General features: G+C 32.0%; 2 protein-coding genes across 3 annotated transcripts; both read left to right on the forward strand.

Moving 5' to 3' along the window:
- The first annotated feature begins 1,931 nt into the window (after positions 1 to 1,931).
- On the forward strand, positions 1,932 to 5,115 carry LOC100799483 (uncharacterized). The gene is made up of 7 exons (XM_006572985.4): positions 1,932 to 2,277; positions 2,351 to 2,431; positions 2,513 to 2,689; positions 3,069 to 3,239; positions 3,361 to 3,573; positions 3,660 to 3,748; positions 4,113 to 5,115. Exons 1-7 carry the CDS (start codon positions 2,190 to 2,192, stop codon positions 4,815 to 4,817), a joined length of 1,524 nt encoding a protein of 507 aa, XP_006573048.1. The 5' UTR covers positions 1,932 to 2,189; the 3' UTR covers positions 4,818 to 5,115.
- Positions 5,116 to 12,511: 7,396 nt separating this feature from the next.
- LOC100802164 (AP-1 complex subunit gamma-2) lies at positions 12,512 to 25,522 on the forward strand. Of its 2 annotated transcripts, XR_412663.4 has the most exons (19): positions 12,512 to 12,824; positions 13,976 to 14,278; positions 14,439 to 14,580; positions 14,925 to 15,098; positions 15,724 to 15,903; positions 17,535 to 17,689; positions 19,013 to 19,103; positions 19,191 to 19,354; positions 19,834 to 19,888; positions 20,660 to 20,782; positions 20,872 to 20,967; positions 21,663 to 21,790; positions 22,441 to 22,545; positions 22,629 to 22,888; positions 23,301 to 23,537; positions 23,626 to 23,801; positions 24,198 to 24,296; positions 24,958 to 25,165; positions 25,258 to 25,522. XR_412663.4 is itself a non-coding variant. In XM_006572986.4 (18 exons), the coding sequence occupies exons 1-18, from the start codon at positions 12,793 to 12,795 to the stop codon at positions 25,051 to 25,053; spliced, it is 2,616 nt and encodes an 871-aa protein (XP_006573049.1). In that variant the 5' UTR covers positions 12,512 to 12,792; the 3' UTR covers positions 25,054 to 25,522. The 2 variants fall into 2 exon arrangements, 1 of the variants encoding a protein (XP_006573049.1); XM_006572986.4 differs by having other exon boundaries at positions 24,958 to 25,522.
- The last annotated feature ends 358 nt before the right edge of the window (positions 25,523 to 25,880 follow it).

Below are 25,880 nucleotides of genomic sequence, written 5' to 3' on the forward strand. Positions count from 1 at the left end.
CAATGCTACACAACAGTCTCATCACGTGGCATGACATAATTGCCAGCTATGTATACATACACAGCCAAAATTATTGGCTAATACAGCTTGGTCTTGAAAACCATCATGATCATGGTTTGTGTTAACTAGATCTGTCCCCATGATCATTAATTAATTGTATTTGCTGATTGCACCATAAGAAAAAGATGTAGTGGAATTTTGATAGTAATAACTAATTCTTGGTGTACAAATTCATCATAATACTAATCATTCCTTTGCCCTTGTGTGAGATTCTTAAGTTATCACTACTAGTCAAGACTAAAAACAGAAGAAAAAGTAATGATGGGTAGGGATGAAATTAACCTCATGTTCATTCGTTGCTCCATGCTGGTCTGGACCACAAAACAACTCATTTATGAAAAAAAGGGTAGCTATGATGATACAAATTGTTATAAGATATTATATGAAAAGAGAATGCCTATTAGTGAGGGCATCAACACTCATATGTGAGAATGCCTATTAGTGAGGGCATCGACACTCATATGTGATCTATGTTATTTCTTTCTTGTGTGTGGGTAGGAGAGGGGGTCCAGTATCTATTTTGATATACTAAAAATTCTAAATGCTATTATAGCTACAAATTTTACTGGGAAAAAGCATGTCGTATGTACAGCATAGTAAATTCATTGTTTCAGTTTCTATAATTTTAAGAAAGATGTTGTCAATATATATTATTCATTGTGCCACTTAATTAATGTATACTTGGATTTGTTTAAATTATAGAAAAAGGATTTTAAGTTCTTCACAAATATTATAAATTATTTTAAACAAGAAATAAGATCATTAAGGCACTCAATATTTTTACGTATTTTTATTTTTTAAAACATGTTAATATTTGCATGCAAGCCTAGCTACTAATTAATAAGCTCTTCTACACCATGAATAAAAAAAACAATAATGATTTAAGTATTTTCTTTTATAATCAGCGGGGCCCCCAAAAAACAGTAATTTTTATTTCCAATATACATGGTACAAATCATTTAATAAACCAACAAGAAAACACACTCATTAATCAATGCAATGTTGAGTGTTGACATTATCAATGTGAACCACTACCTTCTATATTTAACTATAATTTTTTAGGGGATATTTAGCTATAATATGAGAGATTGATATTCCTTGCAGAATATATAGCGGGGATTTTATGTTAAAAATGTAATTTGACAAGAGAAAAGAAACTAATGTGAAACCCTTTTACAGCCTTACCACATGCAAGCGGTATTAGCTAAATTTGGCAAGAGAGAATGTTTGTTTGCCACTAGTGCTTATTATTACCACAATGACATGTAATAGTAAGGTTTTGTTGGTTTTAAGGGAAGATCAAATTAATTTTTTAAAAATTATTTCTAAACCATTAAATATAATTAAAAATGTCTTCAAATCAATTTAATAAAAATAACTATGAAATTGTGTATAAGTTTTGTACAATTTTAATTAGTTAATAGTACAATAGTTACACTTATATAAATTAGTTGAATTAATCTAAGGATTAACACAATAATATAAAATGTTGATAGTTTATATGCGGAAAATTATCTATTTTTCAAGAAGAATTATATTCAATTTTTCTTCTGTGTATAAAATTACTTAAAATTAATTATGAATTAATATATGACACGTGAATTGAAAAATATAATAAGTTTTGACTTAAAAAAAACCTTAATTATATTGACATTGAGAATATACCAACAAGTGATTAATCTATGTGGTACTAGACCAAATTCCTTAAATAAGATTTTAGATTTCTTAACAAAGATTAATCATCGATAAAATTATAATTATTCATAATGACATTATTAAAAATAAAATACTGAGACCATGAGAAATGAAGGTAGACAATAATGGCGGTTCATGATTCTCTCCATTTACTATTAGTATGACTCTCTCTCTCTTGCTATGCTATGGTCCACTAGTCCCCATTTGCTTTTTCCGTTTCTTTTTCTTGTCTCTTTTGCCTTTCCCCTTCTCCTTTTCCATTCACACACCACACTCTCCAAACCCACTGTTTCAGTTTCTGCTAACACCCCTCTCTCAGTGCCCCCATTTCTTCAAGCTCAATGTGTTAGGGTTTCCCTCCTTTTCTCAGAGCTTGCATTTCCCAGCTACACAAGAAGAACCCTCTCTGGGTGCTTCATTACGCTCCAGGATCAATGGCAAAGCTCCATTTTGCGTTGAGTTTCACACTTTTGCTTCTACTCTGCAATGCCTCAGCTGCACCATCCACTACTTTACCCGCCAGTGGGTACCCCATTTTCTTCTTTCAATTCAGTTTCACTCATTCAAGTTCTTAAAAGTTTGTTCCTTTTTGCAGAGATTGTTAGTGGGTTTCTCTCAAATGCCGTGCCTGCATTCACCAAATGGGTGTGGTCACTCAAAGCACCCACCAAAACCGGTATGAAACTATGCAATGTAGATTGCATTCTTTTTTCTTTTTTTTGTTAGTTTTTGGTTATGTGGAATTGAAATGTTGCAGCGATTGGTGCGAAGTCGATGATGAAGTTCGAGAGTGGGTACACTGTGGAAACCGTGTTTGATGGAAGCAAGCTTGGAATTGAGCCTTATGCAGTTGAGGTGTTGCCTAATGGGGAGCTTCTCATTCTGGATTCGGCTAATAGTAACATTTATAGGATTTCGTCCTCGCTTTCTTTGAGTAAGTGTGTCTAATTGGTAGGATGGTAGCTTAAGTTTGTGATCTGATACATTTGATTTATTCTCTGTTTAATTTAATTTTGTAAAATCAGCATAACTAGGTTGTTAGACTTTTTGCATTATGGGATCACGAAAGATTTGAATTGATGTGCTATGTGCTAAGCATGATATCATGTCACTCTAGTTATTTCATATGAGACATATGAAAAAAGATGTATCACACTTTTATAAGGTAACTGTAATACATTTTGAACCTGTTGTGTCTGTGGGACTTCAGACTTCTCTTTTTAATGTAATTTTTATGCCTCACTTGAACCAATTTATTTGAATGTGTACATTTTCTTTACTTGAAAAATGGCATGTGCAATGCAATTTTGCAGATAGCAGACCGAAGCTGGTGGCAGGATCTGCTGAAGGATATTCTGGACATGTTGATGGAAGGTTTAGGGAGGCGAGGATGAATCACCCCAAAGGGATAACGGTTGATAACCGAGGAAATATCTATGTTGCAGATATAATGAACATGGCAATTAGGAAAATTAGTGATTCAGGCAAGCATTATGTTATACTCTGAGCAATCCTTTGTCCTCTTCTACCCCATAAGACTCCTTTTCTCTCACATTAGAATCAGAGGTGGGAGCTTTTTTATTGAGTTAAGGTTTCTGTTTTCAGGGGTGACAACAATTGCTGGAGGAAAATGGAGCCGGGGAGGGGGTCATGTTGATGGTCCAAGTGAAGAAGCTAAATTTTCTAATGATTTTGATGTTGTTTATGTTGGAAGTAGTTGCTCCCTACTTGTCATTGATAGGGGGAACCAAGCCATCAGGGAGATCCAACTACACTTTGATGATTGTGCTTATCAATACGAAAATGGATTTCCACTTGGTAGGCTATATCAGTCATTCAATCCAAATTCTTTCTCTTGAAAATATTCTAATTAAAAATGAAGATTGATTGCAATCAATTTGCAGGAATTGCAGTGCTCATTGGTGCTGGCTTCTTTGGTTATATGCTTGCATTATTACAGCGTAGACTTGGTACAATTGTGGCATCTCAGGATGTAAGTGCCCATTCTTGTCTTCTGCCTTCTGCCTTCTGATTCATTATAGTAAATCTGATATAGACATCAGAACGTAATTGGTCATAAATAAATATGATTGTCCGTTGATAAAACTTCAATCTATATGCAGTAGATATCTGGAGTTATTTTGGGAAGTTCAACTGTTCTCAACTTTCCAATATATGTTATGCTATAGTTTTCAAATTATCATTTTTTCTTTTTAACTCAAGATTACCTATATATACTAGCCACATAATTTAAAGTTGTCCTTTCTTCTCTAAAACTGCATAGTCTAATGTTGCTAAATTTGTTATGTGAATACATATGAAGTCTTGAGTCATTTATTCATCTGCTGCTTTTGTAGGCTGAGGGTGCAGCTATGTCTGGCATTTCACCAAGTCCATATCAAAAACCCTTGAATTCTGCCAGACCTCCTTTAATTCCATCAGAAGATGAATCGGATAAGCAAGAAGAAAGTTTCTTTGGATCCATTGGGAAGCTTCTTACTAATGCTGGGGCATCAGTAGTGGAAATAATGGGAGCCTTATTTCCTGGTTTCAGAAAAAACCCACCACAGAGCTATGAATTTCAAAGCCCACCACTGTTCCAGCAACCTCAAAAGCAAGTAAATGCTTGGCCTGTGCAAGAAAGCTTTGTGATTCCAGATGAAGATGAGCCTCCTTCAATTGACCCTAGAACACCAACACCACGGAAAACGTATGCTTTCATGTCGAAGGATGCAGAAAAGATGCAACAACTTTGGCAAAGTCGCGCATTCTATAGTGGATGGGACGGAGATCTTCAGCAGCAGCAACAACTAAAACACCAACAGCAACAGCAGCAACAACAACTAAAACATCATCGCCATCAGTACCATTCATCAGTCCCTCACACTTACTATGAGCAAAGCCATGAGGAAACCAATGAGATAGTATTTGGGGCAGTGCAAGAGCAGGATGGGAAGAAGGGCACTGTGGTTATTAAGCCTGTGGATTATGGTCAATCTGTCTATGATCATCACTATATTCGACCTCGAATCAGTTCTATGGGTCATATCAACAAGTACTAAGTATATACAACCACAAAGACTAGGATTTATGAATCCCCAATCCAGCTTTAATTAGAGAGGGGAGGATGAAATGAAGTACAGGAAGTATAATTAATTATTACTTTTAAAAAGTGTTATCCTTATAAGGAAAAGCTGGTCATCCGAATTGTTCAATCAGTTTTGCCAAATTGTAGGTCACTCTGGCCACATTTGAGGGTAAGATTAAGAAATTTTGGCATGCTATTTCTTATTGTGATGGTGTTTAATGCCCAGCAGAAGTTCTCTGCCATAAAATATAAGAAATATTATATGTAATATATATACTCCACTCTTTTTGTCCTTGTTCCGCTGAAAAGTTCTGACTCGTCTAGAGTTCTTCTTCTAGAAGTATAAACACCGTTTGATAACTTTACTTTGTACTTGTTATGTGGGTACCATACAAACATCTCATGTTTGTTATGATTCTAGACAAAGAAAAACTCTACCTAGTGGAGCATGTCATAACTTCTGTTTGATTTGACCAATTCTTCAACTACCGTTTTGCAGTTCTACCAATTTCCAAATACAAACAATTCCAACAAATGGAACTAAAACTAGGAGCATACTTGGTTTGCAGTTCCAAAATTACAATTAAGACAAAAATAATTGTCAACAAATCAGGATTTTTACTTTGGTGTTTATTTTAATCAGGATTTTTACTTCTGTGTTTATTTTACTTTTATCTAATAGATTTACATTAAAACACACATTGCAACATTTACAATTGTAAATTAAATGTGCACTACATTTTGAACATGCTAACGTAATTAAAAGTATGCTGCTGAATTGAATTTCTCAATATAGTTAGATTGACTGACAAGGGTTGTGAAGGTGATAGAAGATATTAATAGTGATGACAAATGAATGGAGAGAATTGAAGGTGGTAATAATTGAGATTTGAGAGTAATAATAATTGAAGGTGGAAGCTGATAAGGCGAGTGACCACAGGAGTGTGTCAACTCTAAAATTCCTCGCAAGTGGATGACATGACATGCTGGGAGCCCCCACAAGCCACTGCATGTGAGTGAATTATGACATTTTGCATTATTAAATTCTTAAAATTTTAACTCTGTATTAAACAATTAAAAAGTAATGATCGAATTAGATTATTTTATATGGAAAAAAATAATTAAAAAAAGTTATAATTTTAAAAATTAATTTTATATCATTAATTAATATATAAATTTTATTGTTTATCATTAATATTATAAGAAATATAAATAAAAAATAATTAATGTTACATTAAATAACTTAAATGATAGTTTTTTTATACAATAATTACAATGAGATGGAAGGAATAGTAGTTGATTAGTTAATTTTATTGGATCTAAAAGCAAAATACCTTTAAACTAATTATAAAAAAATTATCTAAATTCATTTTCAAATTAAGATGGAACTTATAGCTGAGTGTCAGTTATGAATTATGATACGTGTCTACTTTTCATTAAGATTTTAGATTTAAATTATATATATATATATATATATATATATATATATATTTTTTTTTTTTTTTTTTTTTTTTTTTTTTTTTTTGCTGTACTACTTTGACTATTGTATATTAAACACGTTAAGGTACAACAGCAACCTAATTTGTGGTTGTGCTGAGCATTTTTATGTTTATAGTTGACTCTTCTGAATATATTTTTTTCAAATCTATAATTTAGTTTATGAAGTAAATGCGACTTTTATATTCCAATTTTTATGTCGTAGGATTATTTTTATTTTATCTGGATATATCTACCAATCATTTACTTGGTCGCCAATAACCATTATATTAAAGGGATAAAGGAAAAGATGATAAGTAACTTAGTGCCCCGTTTCTGAAATGTTTTTTTTGGTCAAAAAATACAACTTTTGAAAAAATATGAAAAAATTAATTAAAACAGTAATGACCTCTTTAAAATATGTTAAATTAAGCATGCACTTAAAAATATTTCCATACTAGTTACCATTCGTAATAAGAATGGCTTGGGAGGATCTCCCATTTCAACACGTAGCAAACAGATGGATTATATAAATTTTAAATTTAATCAGTATAAAAATAAATCGTTAATTTATTTAATTCAAGGGCAGTAAAAAATGAATTAAAAAAATATAATTCATTAATGACTCATTTAATCATAAAAAATATAATCTATTAAGCATCTTTTATGGATGGATATTTGACCTATCTATTAGTTTTTCTAAAAAAATTATCAAATAATATATATATATATATATATATTATCTCAAACATTGTAAAATCTAGGACTAGGGATGAAAAGTATACTCAAATCTTATAGATATCCACACATATATATTATATATAATTTTTATAAAATAGTTATATTTTTTATGACTAATAATCTAAGTTTTTAATCTCTAATAGTATCACTATTAGAGAGTGGAAAATATTAAACCTTTAATTAGAGTTTTTGTTAAGCGATTATAACATCAACTTTAACAACTGCTATATTGAATGATCATTTTTATAATTTTATTTATTTACGATTTGAGGTTAGACAAACTAATGCTATGCTTATTTGTTTTAATTAAATTATTTTTATTGATTTATTATCATGAACCTTATACATAAGTAAAGTACAATTTACATGTGCATGTATATGTATATAGGAGAATGAAAATTAAAATTGTTACCTCCATAAGTATGAAACCAAATACGAATATTATTTTAAATGCAGGTGTGAAGATGAAAACTATTTGAACCCTACCTATTTTCAACCATATCTAGAATTTATACTCTTAAAATCCTATATATACTCATCTAATGAACTTTGGACTACTTCATCTACTCAATTACAAAATATTGTAAAATCTAGGATTAGGGATGAAAAAGTATAATCAAAACTTATGAATATCCACACATATATATTATATATAATTTTTTTAGAAAATAATTATATTTTTTTATGACTAATAGTCTAAGTGTTTAATCTCTAATAAGAGAGTGGAAAATACTAAACATTTAATTAGAATTTTTGTTAAGTAATTAAAAAATCAACTTTAACAACCACTATATTAAATTATTATCTTTATAATTTTATTTATTTACGATTTGAGGTTAGACAAACTAATGCTATGTTTGTTTGTTTTAATTAAATTATTTTTATTGATTTATTACCATGAACCTTATACATAAGTAAAGCGCAGATTACAGGTACATATATATGTATATAGGTATCAAGCTGGTATGAGAATGAGAATTAAAATTGTTGGCTCCACAAGTATGAAACCAAATACAAATATTATTTTAAATGCATGTATGAAGATGAAAACTACTGAACTCTACCCATTTTCATCCATATCTAGAATTCATACTCTTAAAATCCTATATATACTCATCTAATGAACTTTGGACTACTTGATCTAATCGATTACACATTATGTTGAATGACTCATTCTCTATCCAATAACAAATGGTCATCCAATTTATAAATTCATTCATTATTTATTGATCAAATTAGTTAAAGTTATACATAAATGGATTAAATAGTTAGTGAATAAATGATTTGAATTGGCCCCTTTATATTCCAACAGGAAAAGTATGAGATGAAATCAAATAGATAGAAAATCTCAAGTTTGAATTGTTATAACAATATTCATCAGCCAGAAGTTGTAGGGAGGCGTAAAAACTTAAAAGGAAGGAGGAATGTGGATTGGGTTAATACATCCTCCTAGCTGTTGGGCTTGTGGACATGTGACTTTTTTCAAGTGGGAAAGTTCGAACATTTTTCAGTTGACAAAAAGCATTGGGGGTGTTGCTAGATACACCCAGCATTATTGTTGGTACACCCAGCATTTTTAAAAAATATCAAAACTGTCCCTGTGTTTTTTTCGCATTAGTGATGGGTGTGCGTGAGGATGATCCGTAAATCGTATAAATCAAATTGATTCGTAAGGTTGATACGGATCAAGTTGATCCGTATGTTGATATTAAGCATACGAAATACTCTTGATCCGTAAGCCTTTTATGGATCAACTTAAAAGGCTTATGGATCAAGAGTATTTTGGTCATTTCATCTTAAGTAATGGGTGCATTAGCAATAATGTTGGGTGCACCTAACAACACCCAAGCATTGGTTGTAAGTAGGGATATTACTATTAGGACTATCACTTTTTCTATTGGCACTAGGTACCTTTTTGTTATATTTCTAAATTGTCCCTTGGGCAGAGATACAATAGAAACATGTTTTCATTATGTAAATGGAGGTAAAAAAAACAAAAAACAAAATAAAGACATGATACAATTGCATACTTTGATATTTACAAAATGAAATCATTGTTTTTGTTATAATATTTTCTGCTCAATCCTATTTACACAACAAAAATACGATTCCATGATTGACTTGTATAATTATCAAACAAAATCATTTTTTGTTATTTTGTTTCTTTGCATACATTTTATAAAATAAAAATATATTTCCGTTTGTTATTTTGTTTCTTTGCATACATTTTATAAAATAAAAATATATTTTCGTTGTACACTTGCACAACGGAAATATATTAGCATCTTATAAAATCTGTGAAAAAAAAAGTAACCACTTCTGTTGTTTGTTTCTTCCCGTCAGCCTCAAGATTTAAATGGCTTACAAACTTGGCCCATTATTTTTTTTCTTTGCACAAATTGGAGCACACGATATTTTATTAAAGAAATATCAATAAGTTGAATTTGTTATGTGAGAAATGGCAACAAGAAAAAGGTAAGCAGACAATTATATGTATATATATATCAGATAAAAATAATCAGTTGTGTCCAAATAGGCCTACACAATTTTTGACACAAAAAATCATATCAAATAGTTGAATTAATTTTGTGAGAGATGAGGCACCAAATAAAGGATACGAGACAATACATTTTCTAACACTTTCTGTACGTTTTATATTAGATAAATTTATATAGCTTTATTCAATAATAAATTTAAAGGAGAAAATAATATAATTTGATGAATTTCACGAATGATGGTTAATCATGTGTTTCTCCCTAAACTTTTTTGTAAATTTTAATTTTAGTTTCTAAACAAATTTTTTAGCATTTTGGTCTCTATATTTCCCAACCAAATTTTTGTCCATATCAATAACAGTCTTCCAACTTGTTTTTCAACTATGAAAATTCAACCTGAACTCCTAATAAATTGTTTTTCCATTGCCAACCTTTTCTCTTCTATTTTTTTTTTTTTGTTGTTGGTGGCAGAACAGGGTTTAATGTTGAAAATATAAATCAATTGTTAGACATAAAACCCAATCACAAACCACCATTAAACAACTTAAACTGGTGATTTGGTTCATGAGATGGTATCAAAACATGTATTACCAAGTGGGCAAGAGTTCAATCTTTGTTGACCCCATTCTTTCAAATAAAAATTGAATTTCAGCACAAGATATAGTGGGTGAATAAATTGTCATGCTTCAAGCTCAAAGGATTATTGCATCAAACAATTATATTTTAGTCCCCTGTAAAAAATAAGACATTTGCTCTCTTATTTTTTAAAATCAAGGATTTGGGTGTTGAACTGATGATTGTTAATAGAAAACCTTACTGCTAAATTGCTAACGTAACACTAATATATTTTTGGATTCTGTTCATATTCCTTATATATCTACAAATAATTTTGTATATTATGATCATCATGCTGTGGAGATTGACTTCTTTCACTAAACCCAACGCTTACTGGTAATTATAAATGTTGAGTTTGAAATATTTTGTGACTAAATTTTATTATTTGATTATGAATTATATTAGGTTGGTTTCATATTTTGGAGTCAAAATGAAGTTTTGGTTATATTGAGTAATTTTCTTCTTATATAGTGAGGAAAAAAATAATAGTTTTGAAAGGAAGTTATTACTTTGAACAATAAATTTTAATTTCTATTTTTTCAAAAGTGAGAAACAATTTTTTTTTATAGAATTTGTACAATTTTAACAAAACGATGTAAAATATTGTTAGTATATTCTTTTAACAAATTATGTCTTATCGAGCTTGTGATTGTAAAAATTTTATAGGGTGGGTCAAATTTATAGTTATTGGCTCATGAGTGAATATACCATTATGGGATTTAGATTTTTCAATTTTATGTATTAGAGATTTGAATTTGATTTGATATTTCTTTTTCTATATTTGCATATTATCATATATTTCTATTATCTTCTTTTTTTTGTATGAAAATTTGAAAACAAAGAATTTTTTATAGATAAATTCAAAATAAAAATACACACATATAATTTTATAAAATTAGTGCATCACATAAACTTGTATACACGTATATTTATTTATTTATTAATCTTCAATAATAATATTACTTTTTTTATCACAATATTTTTCTCTAAATTATATCTCATTATTTTAATACAATATGTATATTAATTTGAAATGATTTTTTTAAATTTTACGTTTTTTGTTACATAATTTTGTTAGTTATATTACAAATTTATTTTAATAAAAAGTATACATAATAAAAATTAGATTTATATGTTGTCCTTTAGTAAAATAATCATATAACTAAAAATAAGTTGCTTTTAGGGATGGATCGAGAAACCTGTTAAAGGGGAGATAATTTTTTTTCATTTATAGTTTAAATGTGTAACTTAATAATTTTTAAAAATATTAAACATTTTTATATATAAAATTAAAATTAAAATTTATTTTAAATGATAATAACCTGAGCCATTATTATAAAAAAAATAAGCACACTTTTTTTTACACAATTTTACTCTAATTATCACCTTAAACATTACAATAATAATAATAAATATAACTATTTTTACATAATTTTATACTAACTAATCTTAATTACCATTATAATCATTATAATAATAACATAAATAATTAATTTAAAAATACAATTATATATGAGAAGTGTCAAGGGCGCAGCCCTCTCCATCCCTCCTGGTTACTTTATAAACTAAGTTGAATTAGATTGAAATTTAAAATTAATCTAATTAAATAAAAAGACTAATAAAATTGAATTAGCATTTTTTAAAAACTACAAATCCAATTCATTCAATAAACACTTTTAATATTTTTCCCCAATTAAAAAATAAAAAAACCCAAGTTAAATAACGTCAATGCACCCCAATGACCACCAAAATAGGTGTACCAGGCACTCCTCTTTTCTAACGGTTGGTCTTTTTGTCTATTTCTAACAGTAGTTGAAAATGCACACATTTCAGAGTTTTTTTAAAAATTAATTATGAGTTTGCAAACTCTATCAACATGAAAAATACATCTCGCTTAAATAAGTTATTTATCTTAAATTTAAGTTTTATAATATCACCTAAATTTAAAAATTTTATATAAAAATTTATTTAAATATCAAAGTTGTTAGATTTAATAATTAACTTAAATCACATTAAATTTTAAATTAAAAAAATATTTTTAATAATTAATTATATAAGCAACTCACTTAAAAAAATACACTATTAAATCATTCATTCCAATAAAAAATTATAAAAAAATATTATTTAACTTTAAACAACCCTCTGATGGCAGATGCAGTAACAAAGTCTTCCTCCACAGAATTAAATTAATACTCAAAGTATCATCTTCCATCAGAAGATGAGAACAACCGAGGAACATTTTTTTTTTTTTAATTTCTACTATAATCAGCTTAAATTTACGAAACTGTCCCTAATTCACATTTTTAATTATTCGGCATTTTCTAATTAATTTTCCATTTCAGAAATTCCAGTGACTGAAACGTTAAAATTGTAAAATCGTTGCAAAGTGGAAAAGAAGAGAAAAAAGGTGCGGTGGTGTTGAGTTGTTTTGTTTCCTCTGAAAATTCACAGAACTCGCTCACACACAACGCAACGCAACGCAAACACTCTCTTGCTTCGCATCAGATCCAAATCTCTCTTCGTTTCGCCGATTCGGATCTCCGATTGATCTCCGCCTCCGATTCCTTCTCCTCGCAATTGGATCCGATTTGAGCTTCTCGCCGTACACAATCATCGTCAATCATGAACCCGTTCTCTTCAGGAACGCGTTTGAGGTAAGCAATTCAATCCTTCTCTTCTTTGCTTCTTCGAGAATTGGATCAACATCGAGTGCACAGACACGCGCACACGCACGAACACACTTTCGCATCATGTACAATGCGTTTGAATGCTTGTTATTCTTCGTGCTGGTTTTGTAGTTGAGTAGGGCTTTGCGTTTCGGAGAATCTTAAATCATATCTGCATTTTTATTTAATTGAATTTACTGCTCCTTTAGTTGTACGTTCACGATTTTGTGTTTTTCTTTTAGCTGAAATTAGTGATATATGTTGACAATTCGTTTGGTTGTTGTATTTTGTTTTGCTTAGCTGGTTGAGGTTTTCTCGTAGTATCTGAATCGGATGTTGAAATTGAACTCTAGATTCTAGCGCCAAACTTTAATAAACATTGCACATCTTCAGAGGTTCATTCGTGTATTTGTGAAAGCGTTGGAACAATTCATTAACAATATGTATTTCTGTATATTGTTAGGATAAGGTCTTATGCATAGAGACGTGTTGTTCCAACATTGTAAGCGACTGAGTGATATATTTTTATTAGTTTTTTGTCTCCCTCATCCATGGAATGTTACTGATGCTGTTCCTATTAAGTACTATGACCTACAAGATCGATCATGGATCTGAATGATTGAATCTGATGTCAACAGTCGTATAGGTTGTTCATGCTTATTTTATTTCATTATTCCCCTTGTGAAGCAATGAATTTGCATATTAGCATAGCATCCTATGGTTTTGGTTGCAATATGTGGCCAGTCTAGAGTCTCCCAATGAATTTGAAGCATTTTGTTTACACACTTATCTAGTTTTGGAAGGGGGCAGTATGCTATGCCTTAAGCACTCTTGTATTGATTTGCTTTGTTAATATTGAGAGAATCTCTTGTCCTCCCCTTCTATTTTGACTTTTTGAGATAAAACATTGCATAAAAGAATTGAAATTACAATCCTACTATATTTGTCACTGATAAAAAAATGTGATTTGTGATTGACTTTTTATTTCAAAATTTGTTTGGTTTGCAAAATCAAATACGCTTAATTTTTCCAGGTTTCTTTCAAGTTGCGAAGATAATACATGTATAATATATAGTTTCTGTTTGTGTTTAATTATAATCAATATCTTTTACATATCTGGTTCATATCCCAACTTGTAGGGACATGATTCGGGCCATACGTGCTTGTAAGACTGCAGCAGAAGAACGAGCTGTTGTAAGAAAAGAATGTGCTGCCATTCGTGCTGCAATAAATGAAAATGATAATGACTATAGGCATCGGAACCTGGCTAAGCTAATGTTCATCCACATGCTTGGTTACCCCACACATTTTGGTCAAATGGAATGCCTCAAGTTGATAGCATCTCCTGGATTTCCAGAGAAGAGAATAGGTTATCTTGGCCTCATGTTGCTTCTTGATGAAAGACAAGAAGTTCTAATGTTGGTCACCAATTCTTTGAAACAGTATCCAGTTTTTAGTCAAAGTTCTGTTTATTTTTTTTATTTATATTCCCTGATTTTTACATTGCATTTTACAAATGTGTTATTTTGATCTACTTACTGAAATAAAATGAGGGAACAAATATTAATAATGGGTTATAGCAGAGCCTTAACTGAATCACAGAGATCTTAATCACACAAATCAGTATATAGTGGGACTTGCTCTTTGTGCTTTAGGAAACATTTGTTCAGCAGAAATGGCTCGTGATCTTGCACCAGAGGTTGAGAGATTGCTTCAATTTCGAGATCCAAATATTCGGAAGAAGGTGAGTTTCATTGTACATTTGTACTTCATGCATTACATCACAGTTTTTATCTCTTCTGAAACATTTAAATTCATACATATAGTGGACGTCTACCTATTAACGTCCTTCTAAGTACTTAGCATGTCCTTCTAAGTACTTAGCATGCAACAATTGGTACCATAGCCTTGTCTATATTATCACGTGTCAGTGTTTTGTGATCTCCCTATTTTCATTTTCCTAATAATTATAACCTTATAATGTAGTTTAATGTTTGGGTTATTAATAAAACTGCTCCCATTTAACTGCATGAATGACGACTAATCATTATTTATTCTCATAAATTAACTGTGCTCACTGTTATATAGGCAGCATTATGCTCTATAAGGATCATAAAGAAAGTTCCCGACTTGGCAGAAAATTTTATCAACCCTGCTACTTCCTTACTCAGGGAGAAGCATCATGGGGTTCTGATCACTGGGGTTCAGCTTTGTACAGATCTGTGTAAAATTAGCACTGAAGCTCTTGAACATATTAGGAAGGTAGTTTTTCATCTCTCATAAATTATATTGTCAATCACGTAGATGTAGTGTATTTTCCTAGAACTCATTTTGGATATTGATTGAAGATTTGAAGTAAACTTATCTACTATAGACTTAGCATGACAGATTTGTGTTGCAAATCAAACAATCCATATATATGTGCATTCTTCTTGGTATTTGTGACTTGTAAGTTAAAACGTCCATGAATTCTTGACAATTTTACAACTTACAAGTAATTTAATGAAGTTATATTCCGCAATATGGAATTTGTAGATTATATTAATTTTGAAACTGCCTTGCAATATTTGAAATGCTTTAGTTATTTTTTTTTAGTGTTTGAGCATTTCTCATTAGCTAGTATTACGGGGTTTGTAAACTCATGGTTTAAAAAATTATCAGTTTTTTTAAGCTCACAGCACTGTGTCAAGTTTTTGCAAGCAAGTCTGTTGGGTATAAAATATCAAACATGTGAACTGTTAAGGGATAATAACAAGGTTCGTACATGCAACTTTATGGTGTAAAAGTTAACCTCTGATTGCATATTTTTATGAAGAACTCTGCACATTGAGCCATAATTTTGGACAGCTTTTGTTGTAACAAAACATTTTGTGAACAATTATTACAGAAATGCACAGATGGTTTGGTCAGAACTCTTAAGGATCTAGCCAATAGTCCATATTCACCAGAGTATGATATTGCCGGTATCACAGACCCATTTCTCCACATCAGATTGCTTAAACTTTTGCGAGTGTTGGGTGAAGGCAATGCTGATGCTAGTGACACCATGAATGACATACTTGCCCAGGTCAGTTGTGTGTTATGGTGCACTTTATGGTATTATATTATTATAGTGTTCATGCTGCGATGATTGGGTTATTTGCAATTTCTGCATGGCTCTGCTGTGCATGAACTTGTATGTTGAAAACCATTTAGAATATCTTGTCCACTTGCATGTGATTTGAATTTGATTAAGGCAAACCTTAGTACAAGCACAAATTGATATGGACATTCTAGGAAAGATTGAAAAGTTTTACTTGAGAGAAATTTTGTTTATAGAAGAAATTTTTTATTAGATCAAAGAGAAGTATCACTAGGGGTAGGATACAATATCCTCCAAATTGAAAGAAAAACCAGACACGTCAAAGAACAAGAAAAAATCAAGAATTGCAGCATGGCTTCCTAGTGTCTATACACATCTAAAATAGCAACTCCCTTGTAATTACCATAACTCCGGAAGCACGATTCCAAGAGAAGCCATGAACATAGTCCTGCCTGCAACAACAAATTTAGGGGCAAAGAGACATCCTTAATGCTACAAAGGGCTATACAATTTGATTCATATGGCATCAAACATTTATTGTGAGTTGGATGCTGGTGTGTTTGGGTGGCATTGGCCAGAAGATGTTTCATTACACGTTTATGTGCTGGAAAGCTATGGGCAAAAGGGGGCATGTTGAAGTTGTGGGAAAAGAAGGGTGTGTTGAAGTTCCACATTGTGGTGGGTAGCCGTGACCAAAATGGGACATGTTGAAGTCCCACATTGACTAAAGATAGTGCCGAGGTAAAGTATATAAGTGGGAAGCCATCCTCACCTTACAATCCGGTTTTGTAGGGTTGAGTTAGGCTCATAACCCACGTTTTTAACATGGTATCAGAGCCTATCCTAGATCTGTTAAAAAGTGCTAGGTGTGATTGAAAAAAATCCAAGTCCCACATTGGCTAGAGATAGAGCCAAAATAAAGTATATAAGTGGGAGACAATCCTTATCCTTTGAGCTAGTTTTAAGGGTTGAGTTAGGCCCAAACCCACATTCTAAAATTATGTAATGTATGGTTGTTCAGTTTGGTTTTGCACTAATGTTGATTACTTTGTAGAATATACTTAAAGTTGAAGATTTTTAAAAAAATTTTGTATTTTTTTTTTCTTTTGTGCATGTGCATGTATGTGTAATGGGGAGAGCCAGGGAGGGGTCTTGTATTGTAAGTAACTGTTGAAATAGAAACCCATTGAAAAGCAGGATTTTTTTCTATCTTTAAATGCACATTTAGCTGTATATTTATATCTAATTCTTTGAAGGATTATAAGGAGGGTTGAAAGAGAATGGAGGGGCTTTTGTTGTCGATGTATAATTGTATGCTATAAAAATGAGTTTTATTTTTGGTCAGGCACTAGAATTTATGCTGTAAGTTTACATGCATGATTTGGTCACTGTGAGATGCACCAATTAACTTGCCAAGCTAAGTTTTTTAATTGTGTTAACCACTTGCTGTAGTAATCAAGAGTTAGATAATTTGTTTCAATATTCTTAGGTTCTGTTTGCTGTTTACCAAATCTGTTATGTGAGTAAATGAATTTTAATCTACTATTGCTTATTATTGGTGGTCATCTCTTCGGAAATTCAAGACTGATAATTTTTACACTTGCTGCCTGGTTTAGGTGGCTACAAAGACTGAGTCAAATAAAGTTGCAGGGAATGCCATTTTATATGAATGTGTTCAAACAATAATGAGCATTGAAGATAATGGTGGCTTACGTGTACTTGCCATTAATATCCTGGGAAGATTTTTGTCAAATCGTGACAACAATATCAGGTTTATTTCTGGTCATGGCTTCTCTTTCATAAATAACTGAATTTTGATTAAGACCTACTAACACGAGCACGTTGAGTGTTCACATTGCAAAGTTCCACTATAAAAGCCAAAAGAAGCACAAAAACATAAGCACTGTAAGAGGTCTAAGATGTCTCCTCCAACTTGGGAATAATGTTTGTTACAGTCCAATGAATTGATACAAGAATCTAGGAAGTGCTCTTGATTATTAGGATTGATCTCTTGAGTCCTTCAAACATTCTCCTGTTATGCTCCAACTTACAACTATAACACTCATGGCAAGTGACTTAGATCTGTCAGATGCCTGCAAATCAGTATTTTGACTGATATTAACTGAATATGAAGAGAGTAATCACTTTTTAATGTTAGTCCTTGTAAGCTTATAACTTGAAATGGAACATCTAGGATTTTGTTTTTAACTGGTATAGAAATGATCCCATTTGTCTATTACTGATCATTAATCATTATGTCATGTTTCCCACTTTTCCTAATGCCTTTCTATAGTTGAATGCTTACTGGATATGGAAGTGTTTGTGTGTGTGTGAGGGTGAGTGAGAGAGAGAGTCTTGAATGAATGACAACAAAGTCTATAAAATCATTAGCATAATGATCTGGTGGATGTATTCTCTCTCCTATAATTCTGTGATTGATGGATGAGGTATGCAAAAAAAAATTATGATTTAAGAAAGACTAGAATCATTGGGAACTATGCTGCTCAAGCAATGAAATGATGTCTTTGCATTCTCTCTATTGCATATGTACAATGGTTTGGTGATTTTTGAGATGAGCTATAGTAAACTGGACGCAGTCAATCATTTAAGCAATCAAATTATTGTCTTACCAATTTTACTATCTTCACATTTAAAAAGAAATTAAAAAAGAATGGGATCCCCAATATATTAATTACAACATTTGCTTGATTATAACAAAGACTGGGTTTGTGGTTTGATTACATTTAATTAGCTGATACTTGCAGTTATTGGCTGTATTCTGAAATTTCTGTAGTTTGAATTTATTTTGGTCACAATTATGTTTGTAATATACTGTTTGAGAAATATATGCCAGGCTGTGACTAATATTGTGGCTTTGGCTGTTGACAGAAAAGACACCTCTAACTTAAATATTACTATAAAAGATGAAATTGTGTGCTCATTCAATCTTTAATTTAGCACGTTATGAAGGCTGATAAAATAATATCGCATCTAGTGCTCTTCAAGCTCTATATTCATCCCGTCCCTCTTTTTTTCTTTTTCTTTTGAGTTAAATTATTGAGGTGAATCTTACTATTCTACCTTCTTCCCTTAGATATGTGGCATTAAACATGCTAATGAAGGCTGTAACTGCTGATGCTCAGGCAGTACAGAGGCACCGTGCAACAATTATAGAATGTGTGAAGGTATTTGATTTGTCTTCCCTCATTCAGTGACAAAGATGAGCTTTGTTTTACAATCCAAGGAGTTGATCATTTGACTCTTAACTTCAGGATTCAGATGCTTCGATTCAGAAAAGAGCCCTTGAACTTGTTTATGTTTTGGTGAATGAAACTAATGTGAAGCCCTTGGCAAAAGAGCTTATAGATTATCTGGAAGTCAGTGATCTTGATTTCAGAGGGGACCTTACTGCCAAAATTTGCTCCATTGTAGCAAAGTGAGCCATAAGATTCTGAATGGAATTCCTTTTTCAGTATACTTCATTTGGTTTTAGTTCTATTATTATTATTTTTTTGTGCAAGGAGAGAAGGATACCAACTATATGCACTTCATCTCATTTTTTTCCAGTATCCAATAATTTCTGGACCACTTATGATATTCCATCAACATAAGACGTTTGATTTGTCACAGGAACTGAGTTTATTATTATTAGTTCTTTTAGAAGTATATGATTGTTTTCTCATGTTAGTGATAGTGAACATGTTACCTATGTTGGTCATGCAATTCATAGCATTTTGGACATTTCTTTTCTCGCTCCTTTCTTTGGTAAAATGAAAAAGAAGCCATTTGGCCCATTTTTCATTGTTCTTTAACTTTGTCACCTCCTGTCAATTTAGAACTGATAAGTAGAGATTTTATTTAAATTGCACAACTAAATATATTTGGTTGACTAACATTTATTTATTAATGCTTCAGGTATTCCCCAGAGAAGATCTGGTATATTGATCAGATGCTCAAGGTTCTGTCTCAGGTATAAATCCCAAAACATGTTTGCTTTTTATTTTAGGGTATTCATGATCAGTGATGTGTGTTTATATGTGGATTTAATTCCTCTAAAGTGAAAAGTGAGTCACTATAGAGAAAAAAGTGAGACATCTCACCATAAATGAGAAATTAAGAGAGTAGATTTTAACAAATCCATGATTTGTTATACATGTGCATTTTATACCAGTCATTGATGGCTTATACAAAAAAAATAACAGTCATTGATTTTCTTATCTATGGCTAAAATTTCTTGACTTTTTCTTCTAAAGTGAACTCTCCACTTTAGAGGAGCTTAATCATTGTATGTGAATGTGATAGTTCATTTGCTTCCCATTTGGCATGCAACATCCTATGAAATCATTTGGATGCTTAAAATCAGCTCTAAGGATAATGTTGATATTTTTCAACCTTCTATTATCATTTTATGATTTGGTGCTTCCATGTGTTGGTCACAAAATCTGCTGATGGTGTATTGTGATTATTGTTTGGAGGGTGTGCCTTGACACAATAGTAAGGTTGCTGCCTGATAACTTGGTGGTCACAAGTTCTAGTTGTGGAAATGACCTCTGTGGTCACAATTGTGGCTGCATTTTACCTATCAAGGCCCCCTCAATGTTGGGAGCTTCGTGCATTGGGCTGTCTTTTTATTGTGATTATTGTTTTGGTGCTTGCTGTCTCCACTCTCCACATTGAGCTATTCAATTTAGTTATATATGTATATTGGGTGCATGTACTGATCTCTATTCTATGTTAGTAGGCTGGAAATTTTGTAAAAGATGAAGTATGGTATGCCTTAATTGTTGTGATAACCAATGCTTCTGAGCTTCATGGATATACAGTAAGAGCATTATACAGAGCATTTCAAATGTCAGCTGAACAGGTGCTCACTTCTGCTTTGACCAAATCTAGGCACACTGTTAATTTGCTTTTGATGCCTTTCATATAATATTACCTAATTCTTTTCATCAGGAGACTCTAGTTCGAGTTACAGTGTGGTGCATTGGGGAGTATGGTGACATGTTAGTTAATAATGTTGGAATGCTTGACATAGAAGATCCAATAACAGTGAGTGCTACTGCTTGAAAAGTTTATACATTTGTCTAAACTGTTGCTTCAAGTTTCATGAATATGATATATCATTTGACCACAGGCAATAATTTAACAAGTTGATCTATGTATTGGTTGAAAAAGCTTCTAGTAAAAGATGTTCCAACAATCCCCTTCTTATGATGATCCTTTTTGTATGTCTCCTATTTGGATGATGGGTAATGACCATGATAGAAACTAAATCCCCTGGTCTCAATACTACTTACTCATTGTCTCTTTTGTTATTCTCCATTATTGTAATTTGGATGAGGTAAGACGGGATTTGGTTTACATGTTTGATTGGTATATTTAACATACTATCTGGCAGAAAATGCTCCAAATTATTTGCCAATTTAATGAATTCTGGACATGATATGTTCTTGGTGCTAAAACCATAGATGTTAGGATTGTGACTTGCCTTTTTCATTTTAATTCTTATTGCATAGGTTGATTGTTTTATACAGGGGAAAGAGTTTATACCCCTTCCTGTTGTGCCTTTTTATTCTTTGTTAGAGTTGCAGCTTTATTTAAGATTGAGAGGACTACTAATAACTGATGCCCAAGTCTGCTTGTATATTAGCAGCACATAGGAAAATCTAAAAACATGATCTTTCATTGGATATAATTTTTTTAAAAAAAATTAGTTTTTTCCTTATTTTTTTTCATGCTAACAGGTGACTGAGTTCGATGCAGTTGATGTCGTAGAGATTGCTATAAAACGCCATGCATCAGATCTTACCACAAAATCGATGGCTTTGGTTGCACTATTAAAGCTCTCTTCACGTTTCCCTTCATGTTCAGAGTATGATCTGTTTTTCAAATGGTTTATTATCTATTACACACACCACAACGTAAATTGGAGTTTGCCAAGAACCATTTGGCTCAAAAGCTTAAGTTTGGTGAAACCTCATGAATGGTTTTGTATCTAGCAGGCTGCCTCACAAAAGAGTCCTTTTGGGCTCTTAAGTGTAGGAAATGCATAGGCCAACCATACTTTGGGCTAAAATTCAGCATTTATTTAGAACAATGGAGGTGGAAAGGATTGAATTGATGACCACTTGGTCATAGAGGCTTTGACAGCATATCAAGAACCAACTATCCCAAAAGTTTAAACTATTAGGGGAACATTCATGAATGATTTTGATTCTATTAGTGTTGTTTCTTCTTTTCCTGCCTTTTTTTTATTTATTTTAGAGGCATTGAGAATGTAATTTTCTAGTAGAAATTCAGCAGACCAGGTTCAAGGTAGTTTTAAAATGTTTAATTTGTATCCATGCAATTTGATCTATATGAGAAATCAGGGGAAACTTTTTTCAGCCTTGGTTGTCCTCACTTCTTACTCCCCACGCATTAGACTTGTGCAACCAGTGCAAGTTTATTTATTTCCTCTTATATTTTGTATATTTGACATTTTGACCTGGAAGTTTTATTCTCTTTTGAATATGGATATAGGAGGATCAAAGAAATTATTGTTCAGTTCAAAGGGAGCTTTGTGCTAGAATTGCAGCAGAGAGCTATTGAATTCAATTCGATTATTGCAAAGCATCAAAATATTAGGTGAGGTTAATTAATCTGCTTATTATATTATATCAAGATCATGGAATTGTACCACACTTTCATAAGAAACTGTCATTGTGCAGGTCTACACTTGTAGAAAGGATGCCAGTTTTGGATGAGGCAACTTCCATTGGTAGGAGGGCTGGGTCTCTACCAGGTGCAGCTTCAACTCCAACTGCACCTTCATTTAATCTTCCAAATGGAACAGCCAAACCTGTGGCTCCTCTTGTAGATCTACTTGATCTAAGTTCAGATGATGCTCCTGCACCTAGCTCTTCTAGTGGAGGAGATATTCTTCAGGACCTTCTTGGTGTTGATCTTTCACCAGCATCACAACAATCTGGTTAGTATTTGTAGTGTATCTTATAAATTATTATGATTCCTGAAAACTAATTTTTTTTTGTATTTAATAATTACCATCTTTGTTTATGCATCTCTGCTTTTCTTCAAGATAATTGGTACTGTTTTATGAGGTCTTCTTTAGTTTTTGAGCCACTTGATCCATAGGAAAAACCATTATGAAGAACCCTTTTCCCAATGGTTTTATTGAAAATTTAGTTTTTGATAAAACCCAATGACATTGTTTGATCCATGTAACTTACCCCATCTAATGGGATAAGGCTTTGGCCGGGGTGCTTGTTTCCATTTTGATTTGTTAAAGAAACATGCAAACTTATTCATTTTTCCTTATTGTGAATACTGAATAATTCCATGAAACATATTTGTAGCATGTCTGACTTTATTTGCATTTTTAGTTGCTGGCCAAGCTTCAAAAAGTGGCAACGATGTTCTTTTGGATCTTTTGTCTATTGGATCACCTTCTGTCGAAAGCAGCTCATCTACAGTAGACATCTTATCCTCCAATTCGAGTAACAAAGCACCAGTTTCCTCGTTGGATGGTCTCTCATCTCTTTCACTTTCTACAAAAACAACTTCAAATGCTGCTCCTATGATGGATTTATTGGATGGATTTGCCCCCATCCCGCCAACAGGTTGTAAACTTTGTTTAGCATTTGGGCATTGTCATTGAATGAAATATAGTCAAAGTATTGAATTCTTGTCCTTTCTTATCTTGAGTAGAAAACAATGGACCGGTTTATCCATCTGTAACTGCATTTGAGAGCAGCTCCTTGAGGTTGACATTCAATTTCTCAAAACAACCAGGAAACCCACAAACAACAGTTATCCAGGCTACTTTTATGAATTTGTCCTCCAATACATATACAGATTTTGTTTTCCAGGCAGCAGTTCCTAAGGTATTCCAATCAGTATGCTATTAAGCTTTCTGCATGCAGTGCTAAGATCATCATGATTATTGTAATTATAAAGATATCATTTGAATTTACTGCTTTTAACAATATCATAATCTTCATTGTTATAATGGTAACTTAAAGTTCCATGCTGGCTGTTTGTTTCTCTCTAAATGGATTCTAGTGATAAAAATGTTTGTAGCTGTCAATAGCTTAATAATTTCCTTTATATTAGTCTAGTTAGTTATCTGACCTTTTGAGTGCTAAATAGTTACATCTATTCTTTAATATTCAATAATTGTGAGCCGTTCTACTGGGTGCTTTGTTGGAATTTCAAAATCTTTTGAACTGCTTTGTTACCTTCCATCATCTAGTACTTACATATTTTGTTTCAATTTTCAGTTTCTTCAGTTGCACTTAGATCCAGCTAGCAGCAATACTCTTCCCGCAAATGGGTCCATAACCCAAAGTTTGAAAATTACTAATAGCCAACATGGGAAGGTAGATGGTCTTTGTAACTATAGCTTTACTGTAAATATCTGTGTTCTACCATGTCCTTGTATGATTTAAATTCTAAACAGAATGTTGATCACTGGCATTTTGCTGCGAAACAGCTAGTTTATGCTTTATTTTTATATTTGATATTAAGTGCTGCAAAACTGCTTATTATTTGTGTCTGGGGGTTATTGAGTGATCACTACTTTTCTGATCGTTCATCAAAGCCAACAATGATATTTTAGTTAACTGCACAAACAGTGAAACTGTCATTAGGCATCACATTAAATCATATTTTTCTTTGTTTTTTATAGTCTGGACTTTAGATTATTAATGATGAATAATGTCTTTAATATTGGATTAATTTTTACTGTTGTGAAATTATGTAGCGTAAGGGATTTATCCTTGTATTTATAATCTTTACATAGTGGCTATCCTGCTATTTGCAATCTGCTATACCATTTTTGGGGTTTGCCACTTCATGGCATCATCTGGGATTGACAATCATGGATTAAACTCCCCCCACCCCCTCCTTTTCTCTGTTTGTGCTTTGTGAGTATGTATATGGTGTACACTTTCTGAGATGATTTTCCTGTATGTACATTTAAATGTAAATGTATAAGTGCTTCTTAGAGAAGACTTGATTGCTAGCAACTATTTTTTTCAGAAATCTCTTGTCATGCGTATAAGGATTGCATACAAGATAAATGGCAAGGATACACTGGAGGAAGGACAAGTTAATAATTTTCCTCGTGGTTTATGAAGCCCAATCAATGATCAGGGGTCAGTAAGGTGATGCACAAAACCCTTCGTTTTCCCCGGCACTCTATAGTTATTGGTGCGGTTTTCATGTTTCATTCCTTCAATTGAGGAAGGTATGGTTCGAGAATCTGGACCACTTTTTGGCTTAAATTTGAAGTCGATTTGGTGGCTTCACATCGTTGTTTTACCTTTTTCTTTTACTTAGGTGATTTATGTACATTAGTACAACATATTCCTGTATGAAAATGCCATAGTCAAATTTTGCCTCTCAAGGCGCTGAGAGTTGTGTCATGTTGAGTACTTGAGGTGCTTTCTTGCTATTTTTTCGGAGGTAGTTGCTCGGTCTTGCTGTCTAAAGTTATAGTGTTGTTGAATGCAATTTGGTATCTTTTAGACGATTGGTATATTTGATTTTTATGTAACTTTTCCCCCTCAAGATTAATGAAAATGTAATCTCAAAATAATGTCAACTTTCTTGTTCGGTTTTTGACTGTTTAATTGAAATTTGAAAGGGGATTATCCCACTGTGACGTATGTTATTCATTTTATCATCACATATATATTATACTTGACTAGTATTTTATGTTCTGAACACTAACGCTCCAGGAATGCTTTTATCTTATAAATATCATTTCAGTGTAGGGAAAAATTAAAGTTCCAACAAATATAATAGGTTAAAATGCATACAAGCCCTTCCATTTATAGGTCAATTGAAGAAATTTCCATGGTTCAAAATTCAACAACTCAACTCTGAACTTATCAAGTGTAAGTTTATCCCAAGTCAATTTGCAAGGATTGGTAAGTTTAAACAATTCCATTGAGTTTTGA

The sequence above is a fragment of the Glycine max genome, chromosome 1 (assembly GCF_000004515.6).
Source record: "Glycine max cultivar Williams 82 chromosome 1, Glycine_max_v4.0, whole genome shotgun sequence".
In the NCBI taxonomy this organism is placed as follows: domain Eukaryota; kingdom Viridiplantae; phylum Streptophyta; class Magnoliopsida; order Fabales; family Fabaceae; genus Glycine; species Glycine max.